At 54.6% G+C, this 9621-nt stretch overlaps 1 protein-coding gene across 6 annotated transcripts in view; it reads right to left on the bottom strand.

Moving 5' to 3' along the window:
• Positions 1-279: 279 nt before the first annotated feature.
• WWP2 (WW domain containing E3 ubiquitin protein ligase 2) overlaps positions 280-9621 on the bottom strand; it is a 145051-nt gene continuing 135709 nt past the window's right edge. For 5 of the 6 annotated variants that reach the window (XM_060398453.1, XM_027978133.3, XM_060398454.1 and 2 more), the window contains exons 17-24: positions 7910-8069; positions 6546-6679; positions 6178-6318; positions 5356-5476; positions 4925-5029; positions 3681-3777; positions 3428-3500; positions 280-2124 (exon numbers count right to left, since the gene is read on the bottom strand). In XM_060398453.1, coding sequence (XP_060254436.1) covers positions 2025-2124; positions 3428-3500; positions 3681-3777; positions 4925-5029; positions 5356-5476; positions 6178-6318; positions 6546-6679; positions 7910-8069 — 931 coding nt within the window. In that variant the 3' untranslated portion in view covers positions 280-2024. Of the gene's footprint in view, positions 2125-2651; positions 2877-3427; positions 3501-3680; positions 3778-4924; positions 5030-5355; positions 5477-6177; positions 6319-6545; positions 6680-7909; positions 8070-9621 lie in introns of those variants that run through there. The other variant, XM_042231872.2, reaches the window with a different exon arrangement.

Raw genomic sequence — 9621 nt, 5'->3', positions numbered from 1 at the left:
GCCTCGGGCTGTTGATGCACTGGTGCCATGGCAACTGCTCAGAGAAACCCAGGCCAAAGGTAGCCGTGAGGCAAATAAATGAGGGCTGAAGCCCATGATCCTTAGATGAAGACTGGGCCACCCATCAGAAGTGTGGCTGCCTCGGTTAATGACACACACTTCTCAAAACCAGCAAGGTCATAACATTTCCATTCGTGTAGACCTGGAAGGTCCGTGGGGCCCAGAGACCTTTTGCCTGGAGGACAGTGACTTTGGACACATCCACGCCAACACTGCCCACAGCTGCTGATTGTTTATTGCACAAGAAACTGGCAATACCAAGGGCAAGGGGGTGGGCATTACAAAACAATCTGGTGACCAGCTCAGAGCTACCAAAGGGCATTCCGTACAGACACCTCAGTTATATACACGTATGTACACACACACCCACGTGAACGCACTCTGCACGCCCATGAACCTGAGGCTCCCAAACCCTGCATGGCATGGTGGCTTGTGCCCCAATCCCCAACACGGTGAGACACCGCAGGGAAGCACAGCCAACGATCCGAGGGAAGGAGGAGGTTGGGCTGCAGTGAGCTGAGCCGCTCACATCAGTACACACAACAGAGCAGACACGGGCCAGGGTGGAGAGGGGAGGACGAGGACCTGGGAGCACGAGCCTGTCCTCAGACAACGCCGTGGGTAGCCTGAGGACCTGCACGGGGACCCAGCGACAATCACCACTCCAGCATCCCAGAGGAGTGTGTTCGCCTGAAAGATCTGAACACGTGGCAGGACGCCCACGGCAGAGGTCGGCAGGAGCTCCAGCAATCAAGTCAGACTGCAGAGCAGCTCAGGGCCCTTCTGCTGGTTTCCAAGAGCATCGTCTCTTTTGTGCAGGTAAAGCCACACTTCGAGGCAGAGTGAACACACTCTACAGTAGCAGGAACGCTCTTCATTTTCCATCCGGATGCACGAGCCGCCTGGAGGTCCAGGGTCTTAGCAGGTCAGCCCCACGCACCCCATCACTCCATCTAGCAAAGGGAGTTCTCCTCTCTTGGAGGCAGCGAGGTTGGGGTGACACTCAGGACAATAATCCCCTTCCCCCCTTCTCTGTCAAAGGCTCGGGGATAAGGCTGCTGGGAAGCTGAGCCACTGGGTCAGGCCTGCCCGAGCTCACAGAACTGTGAAGCAGGCTCCTAAGAGGAGCAGCCGTTTGGGAAATTCCTGGACCAACGGTGCTGTGTGCCTCTGGGTCCCAGCCATGCCTGGCGCACCAGCTCCTTGACAGGAAGTGACAGCAGCTTACCAACCACAGAACACAAAGCGGCCCTATGCACAGAATACTTCAAGTTTATGTAAAAGGGAGAGGAAAATCTGAGGGCGTTTCCATCCCCTGACATCCCAGCAGCTGGTAACGACCCTCTGCCTGCTGGCGGGGACACACTGGCCAGCACTGAGTGGAGCACGGCCGTGCTGCTCAGCCTCCTTGGCTGGAGCTGGCTAGCCAGGAACAAGAGCTGACCTTGGTCCAGAGCTCCCCTCCCTCAGACCTTCATTTATATAGATCACTGGAAAAGTTCTATACAAAATAGAACCTCTTTTACTGACAAAGACCCTGGGCTTCCTCAGCCCAGAACAGCTACCCCAAATGGCCAGTCTCCCTCTCACCTAACCAGCCTGTGAGGCCCAGGGCTTCAGCACAGGGCACCCTCCCTTGCACATTCACACAAACCTAGGGTTGGTCTCAAGGGAGAAGGATGAGTTTTCCAGAGAAGGTCAGCCCTCTAGACTTTGCAATGGCTGATGGGGCCAAGGGCGACATGGGGGCTTTATTCCAGACTGCCACCAGTGGGGAAGAGCAAAAGGCAGGGCAGGGCCTCTTGAGGTCAGGCTCTGCTGCCACCAGCCTGATGACAGTGTGGTCCTACACGGGACGACCATCCGTAGGGGCCTCCCGGGGGCTACAGGGCCAGCGGCCTCTCGGGCAAGGAGGACTCAAGACTACACATGTGCTGGGGGTTGGGGGTGGGGGACAGCCTCAGTTACTCCTGTCCAAAGCCCTCGGTCTCCTCAACAGCGTACAGCAGTTTCTCCTTCAGCTGTTCGTAGCTCTTGTATGGCGGCAGGTCCAGCCGGTTGAAACTGTCAAGAAAGGAGAGCAGGGCAATCAGCACAGGGCACGGGTCAGAGCTCTAACAGCCACAGGGGTATTGAGAGATCCCATACTGTGACTCAACCACGATGCCAGCTGGCCACACACAACAGGGTCCTCAAAGGCCCCGCTGTGTCCCTCAACCGTGAAGGGGTTAGAGGAGGGGACAGGGCTACAGGGGAAATGGGGAACTGCAGAGGAAGACCGGGGACAGCAGCTCTTTGCCGACTGGAATAGGAGTGTTTCAATATAGCAAGTTCCCTACACATGAATGCGTTCCATTCCAACAGCATGTCTGTAAGCCCAATTTGTTCTTAAGTCCAATAAAGTCAGCCTAGGTACTCAACTAACACAGTTGGCTATCCAGCTGTTGTTCTTCAGTCATTACTGTCTGACTCTTTGCAACCCCATACACAAACTGCACCACGCCAGTCTTCCTGTCCTCCACCGTCTCCCAGAGTTTGCTCAAATTCATACTGTAATATGTTTATAATACTTTTCATACAAATAATACATTAAAAAAACATTTTTAATCTGACAATACAGAGCTTTGAAAAATAGAGTACAACAGCTGGAATGCAGGGGCTTGGCATCCAGTGAACAGGCAAGAAGAGTTACTGATTGGAGACGGAAGACGGTAGAGCTAAAGGATCATCAGCAATAGGAGATGGCGGGCAACCTGCATTCCTCAAGTTGATGCCACAGGTTCTGGTTCCTTGCTGGATTCAACTCTGTCTATCCTCTTGAAAAAAACAATGATCCAGTGATGTCTGGGTGGTAGCTCTCTTTTTCCTCATCATAGGTGACACGGTAGCACTGGATTACATTCTGAACGGCTGCTGCAACCTTCATATACCATTCTACATTTGGGTCCTACGCCTCAAACACTAACGGTGCCTCCTCAGCTAAAGAAAATCCCCTTGCCACTTCCTGCTCCACTTGTAGAGGATGCATGCACGTGACAACGTGCGCCAGATATGTGAGCGAACTTACATGACTAGACACACGAACTCACGTTCGCATCTTTGAAAGCTCACAAGTTGAAGGTTTGTATGTAGGGGACTTACTGTATTTCATACCCGGTATGGCTGTCAAGGCACATAGATACTGTCACAACTCCCAAAAGATCAGAGGCTCAGGGGCTGAGGTGTGCCTCCCCAAACCTAAGCACCGTGGAACTACACACAGGTTGCCAGGATCAAGGCACTGAAGCCGCCTTGGCCTCAGGGCTGCTCTTGGGGGCTCATCGGGTCTTGGGTTCCAGCCACCTCCCCCCACAACCAGCACACTCACCAGGTGTGGCTCCTGGGCAGCCAGGTTTCCTTGCCAACCTTGTCAATGCAAAACTTCTGTGGGCCATTGCTACCTGTTATCCAAAGGAACACATGTTGTCTATGACAAGTCGGCCCCTTCCTGAGGCAGGACCCTCCAACACCACCACAGACAAGTCCCACTGGCTTGCTTCCAGGAAGACAGGAGGTCTTGTCCCTGCTTTGAGCTGTCCTCACTTCCACCCAACGGCACCAGCAGGGCGGGGAAAACGTACCGATGAGTTCAGTGAATCCCCCAACAGGCAGGCGGCAGGTCCCAGTGACAAACTGCAGCAGCCGGATCCTCTTCTCGTTGTCCATCTCCTTCACCACCTGGAGCCCCACAAGCCCAGGCAGAGTCAGGGCCCACTTGGCCCAGCACTTTGCACTGACCTGTAACTCTGCAATGAGCCAGGGCCCCTCTTTGGGGCTGAGAACATGGAGCCCCAGCGTGGTCTGTGGGAGTGGGTGACAGTTACTCCCTGGGAAACCCCAAAGCCGCTCTAAGAGGCTGTGTGCATACATCATTCCCACCAGTCTATGTGACATCTCTTGGTTTCAGGCCAGAAATTCTCCTCCTCAGCCAAGTTCCATTTTTTTTTTAAAATATGTATGTATTTAGCTACATCGGGTCTTGGTTGCCCATGCAGGATCTTTCGTTGTGGCACACGGACTCTCCAGTTGTGGCCGGTAGGCTTAGTTGCCCTGCAGCATGCGGGATCTTAGCTCCCATACCCAGGGTTGAACCAGCGGCCCCTGCACCATAAGGTGGGCGCTCAAGCACTGGACCACGAGGGAAGTCCCCCAAGTTGCATCTTTAAAAACATAAAAGCATGAGATTGACTGCTTTAATAGGTGTGAGATTTCTTTCTGAGGGACATGAAATGTACTGGAATTCAACAGTGGTGATGGTGGGTACAACACTGTCAGAAACCATTGTAAGAGCCACTCCAAACACTTAATGTGGCGAATTTTATGGTATGTGAACTCCACCTAAACAGAAAGCCTACCTCTGCTCATTTATGTATGCTATACTGCACAATGATAACGACAAGACCCGCACATTCAAAGCAACTGATTCCTTATATGCAGGACAAGGGGCTCTTTCAGTTTCTCTGGAGCCAAGCCCACGCTTTCCGTCCGGCTGGAAGGAGACCACGTGACCTACAAGAACTTTCCTCCCTGCTCACGGCCCCCTCCCCCACAGCCCGCACACCAGCATCTGAGGCTGGCCCACTGCCAACACTACCTCCTGTCAAATGCAGTGGCCGCAACCCAGCTCCGATCGTCCCAAGGCTGGGTTTCTCGTCTCCTTTTGGGAGTTGGGGGAGGCGAGGAGAGTGTTAGAGACGAGGAAGGTGATGACACAACAAGCATCCAAAAGCCTGGGGTTCAATCTGGTCTCGCCTCCTGGGGGTACCGCCCAAACACGCCCGCCCAGAGCCCCCGTGCGTTCTGTGGGGACAGACGCAGGGCCCACCTGCCAGAACCACTGGATCTGCTTGCTGTTCTTGGTGTAGTGCCGGTAGATGGTGTGCTTCTGCCAGTCGCTCAGGTCTATCTCCTGCATGCCGCACAGCATCAGCTACGGAGGAGAGGGGGTGTCAGGCACCCGGCACCAGCGCTGTCCCCATGGCACACAGGGCCCCGTCTACTCCCTGGCAGGTGGAAGCACTCCGCACACCTCTGCCGGCAGTTTTAACAGTATGGGTAGCCCAAGTCTTGCATGATAACGCCTTGCAAACAAGAGCCCATGTAAGGGCAGGTGCAAGACCCAAATTGACCGTATGTGCCTGCTGCTGCCATCCTGGGTTTTACTGGTGAGTTGCTGTGGGTGCTCGGCGAGGCTATCAAAGGGCAGGGCGGCCCCAGGGCCCAGGGGTTCAGGGTCCCCACAAACTCAGCTCTCACCTCCAGCTCTTTCTCGTCAAAGTAGCGCAACCACTCCAGGGGGGCCACCTCGTTGAAGCCGTCCAGGAAGGCTTTGGTCTGCTCTTCCACGCCCCGGGTGAAACGCCAGTCAGTCAGCAGCCTGAAACCAAGACTGACCGTCGGCGGAGCCCGAGACCCACTCCTCTGGAGCAGCTCAGGGTCTGCAGGGAGGTGGCCTCTGCTGGCAGCAAGGAGGCAGCCGAGAGCCGACCTGGGGGGCGGGATACCTGGGCAACTTCGGCCCCAGAGCACAGCCTTTAAAACCTCACAGTAACCCACAGACACCTGAATCTTCAACATCTCTTCCTCCTGCTCCTCCCATCACCGCTCACTGAAGCTCAGATGAACGGGGGTTAAAAGACTGGCCCAAGGGACCTGAAGTGAACAGGCATGTTCGTGTACAATCCCACAGGTGACAGTGGGTTTAAGTAGACAGAACACAGGTGCCCTTTCAGTTAGGAGAACAAAGAAGGAGTTGTCGAACTTTTATGCCTCTTCAAAGAAATTCTGTCCTGCAGTCATGAATCTGCAACTTGGGAACAAGGAGCACCCGGGGGCTGGAACACAGGGCCTCGGGCTCTGGCTACCCAGCTCTGGCCAGCACATGACTGCCACGGCAGTGGTCTAGGGTCAGTGCAAAACGGAAGGTTCTTCCCATCCCTGGAGACCCATGGGCCACACGAGGGGGCCTAGCTGAAGATGGTGCCCTGGGATAAGGGTGTGAGCCTCTTTCTCTGCGGCCGGCTGTGTCTCTGCCCCCACTTCCCAGGCCCCACCGGCTCCCTAGCGCTTTCCACTCACATGATGTACTCTTCCTTGTTCTCCTCTGTCACTCGGATGCTCTCGCCCCCTTCCTTCAGCTCGTGGGTCGTCACCTTGCCCAGGATCTCCATGTCCTGGATGAAGTACAGCTCTAGGCCGCACTCCTCCAGGTTGTTCTCTCTGGGAGCACAAGAGACCAAGAGGGAAGGTGTCTGTCTTAGAAGGGTTCCCTCCGTCCTGCCCCGTCACTCACTTTCAGTGCCGGTGGGACACGAGGACTCACAGGTGGCCTGGAGCCCAGAACAGCGTCCCAGGACAGGGGGACCTAGAAGCTGGGCATCTCCACCCGCCTACTACCCATCCAGAGACCCCTCCTCTCCCAGCAAACGGCAACAGAGGGGACCCACTTGATCCAGACAATAGAGTTGTAGAATTCGGGGTCAATGGATTCCAGGTCTTTCAGGGTTGGTCTCTTGTTTAGCATCCGCTTGTAGAAAGGAAGTGTGAAGCCTGTATCAATGAACTTTCCATGGTACAGAGCCTGGGGACAGAAGAGACATGGCAGAGAGGTCTGGTTTTCCTCAGATGCCCCATATCAGAGCCCAACTACTGCTCCCTGAGGTCCTGAGCATCCAGCTCTCCCAGGAGCCTGAAGGCTAGGTCTGCAGCCCTCTTGGTCCCACCTGCAGACCACAAGGACCCACCTCTGACCCACTGCATGCCCACCAGCCCCTCGCTCTAGCAGAGGTCTACCTCCACCCACACAGAGGAGACTCGCTCAGCACAGCCCCAGGTGGCGGCCCTGACTCACTGCTGCTCCGAGCTGGGCAGCAGAGGCAGCCAAAAATAATGCAGACACCCCTGCTGCTGCTGGCGGGCCAGCAGTGAGTAATAGTCTAGGGTTTTACTGGTCTGTCCTGTCAGCCACAGGGCCAGGCGGGTCTCTAGACCTGGGAAGAATGTGCCCACTTCCTGAGCCCTAGCACCTTGGCCAAGAACCTCCAGACAAAGAGAAGGAATATACTTAGTCATGGGCTCCTGGGTCCTCCTGAGAGGGGAGCAGGGCAGACACTCACTCAGGAAGTGAGGGGAAGAAGCAAAGGCAAATTAGCCGTGAAAGCTCTTCAACGACCAAATGTGGCAGAGGGACCGGGCCTTCAAAGGGCTCCCCTTTCTCCATCCTGGGTCTCAGTGCTCACGAGGTACTCAACAGGATGCACACGAGGTGACGCCCTTTCCAAATTTACACTGTGCTCCCGTTTCTACATAAATACAAACGCCCGACTCCCCATTCCTTGCCCTTCCCTCCTGCCAGATGACTCCAACATCTTGCACCAGTCGATCACCTTGCTCCCTGTTCTCAGCTAGTGTAGATTCCCCATCCCCTTCCAGAAGGCCCAAGTCTCAGTGGGACACTCCCAGACACCGCCACCCAGCTCATGGCAACACCCAGAGACGGGCCCGTCATCCCCCACCCTTGACAGCACATGCACTGAGTGTTAAGTGAAGACTTTAATCCGGGGACCCTGGGCTTTCTCTTGACAAGTCCTACACAAATCAACGTGAAAACCTCCTCAGTGCCCTAGGGTGGGCACTGAGAGAGCTCTGGACTATTTCCAGAACTCTCACTAGCTTTCTGCATCTTTAGTGAGGCGTTCTGTAAGGATGAGGGTGGGGCTCAGAGAGTGGGCACCCAGTCTCCAGAGCTGCTGGTGGTCTACAGGTCTGTGACCACACTCCCTGGAGGTCTGACGACAGCCATGAATCTTACCATGGCGATGAATCGGCCGATAAAGCGGAAGTAGGTGAGGTGGTCAGGGTTGATGGAGGAGGCAGGGTTGATCTGCAGGCAGTAGTTGTTCTTCCCGGCATATTCAAATAAACAGTACATGGGGTTGAGCACCTCATGGGACAGGAGGAAAAACCACTCTCTGTGAGAGAAGAGAGAGGAAAACAGGACTAATGGACCACACCCTGCTCACCTGCTCTGCAGGTCCGAGTCTTTTCTGCCGTCAAGTAGTACCTAGTCTGGAGACATGCATCCTGAGGAGGCAGCCCCACTGGGATCAGCCCTGGGCTAACCTCTGTGAGCAGCTGGTCAGTGAACAGGGCAGGGCCAGACCTAGGGTGAATCAGAACAGCAACTGCCCTGGACAGCAATGCTCAGGCACACCCGTGTGTGTGAGTGTTGGCTCCAGGTGTGGTATTCTGGGGCTTTCCGCCTGATATCCAGAGCATCTAATGGCAAAGGGGCTCCGCCATTCTGGGTTGCCATGCACAGTTGTATAGACTGCACACTGCACAAGGGTGTGACGTTAAAATATGACAGATGTGTACATTTGTCACAACAAATTTCCTGCAAATAGCATCAAGCTGCCTTTTTTTTCCTAATAAAAGCAGTATATTGTGACCATTTTCCAGCACAGAAGTGTCTTGAGAAAGGACACTTTTTTTCTAAATCTTGCAAAAGGGCTCTATGAGCAGCAGTCACCCTGCTTCCAGCCTACCTAAGCAGTCTAATACGAATACACAGTAATGTGCTCCTAATCCTTGATGCGGGACAATTCTGTTCATCAGGCTGTGTCTACACCTCGCTCCCACCACCCCACCACCCCTTCACCCCAGACCCACCACCATACCCTTCCCTGTATGTCCACGAACTCATCTGAACCAACGCCCACACCTTAGCATCTCTTTGCACCCCAGGTACAAGCTTCAAGCCAGAATTCAGAGTCCTTTGAGGCTTGAGCTACACAAGCAGGGGGACGTCCCAAGGGGGGCAGTCCCTGGCTGCTGGGCTGTTTGTGGCCGGGCAGACGAGGAATCTCTTCGATGCAGAGGGTGCCCCGGTATCCTGTCCGTGGTTCTACCCTGTGGTAGAACAGCATGACGTAACCTACCATAGGGTAAAACCACTGGCAGGACACAGAGAGACAGACACACACGGGGCGGGAGCCACACCACCAAGGAGAGCCTAGAGAGGAGGTCACCACGGTCACCACGGAAAAAAAAGAGCAATCGACCCACGGGGGCCAACACAGAGGGCAACGCCACCAGCACACAAAGGACCGGGAGCAAGTTAACCCAACACCAAGCGAGAAGATGTCCCACACCAAGAGAGGTCGGCAGGCTGAGCGGTCACCACAGCCAAGACGCTCCTCCTCTCTGCCGGGGCCCTTATGCCCCATCATCCAAGGCAACATTTTGCCAGAGAATCTATTAACTTTTGTAGCAGCACTGGGGTGAGGGCAAGACAATGCTTTGAGTTCTTTTTAGGAGTATACCATTTGTTTTCATTTTACCGTCACTGTGTACATGACATGCAGCCAAGTATTTATCAAGACCCTCTGGATTGGGACACAATGTATATATGCCAGATCTACACCAAGACCCCCAACTGAGCCCACCCCAGCTGCCTCAAGAGGAAGTGAAGTCCAGGGTCGATTCCAACGGACAACCACTTAATACCGATATCTAACCACT

The sequence above is a fragment of the Ovis aries genome, chromosome 14, assembly GCF_016772045.2.
Source record: "Ovis aries strain OAR_USU_Benz2616 breed Rambouillet chromosome 14, ARS-UI_Ramb_v3.0, whole genome shotgun sequence".
Classification (NCBI taxonomy): domain Eukaryota; kingdom Metazoa; phylum Chordata; class Mammalia; order Artiodactyla; family Bovidae; genus Ovis; species Ovis aries.
Note: the sequence above shows the minus strand (reverse complement) of the source record. Positions and strands in the feature narration are given on the sequence as shown.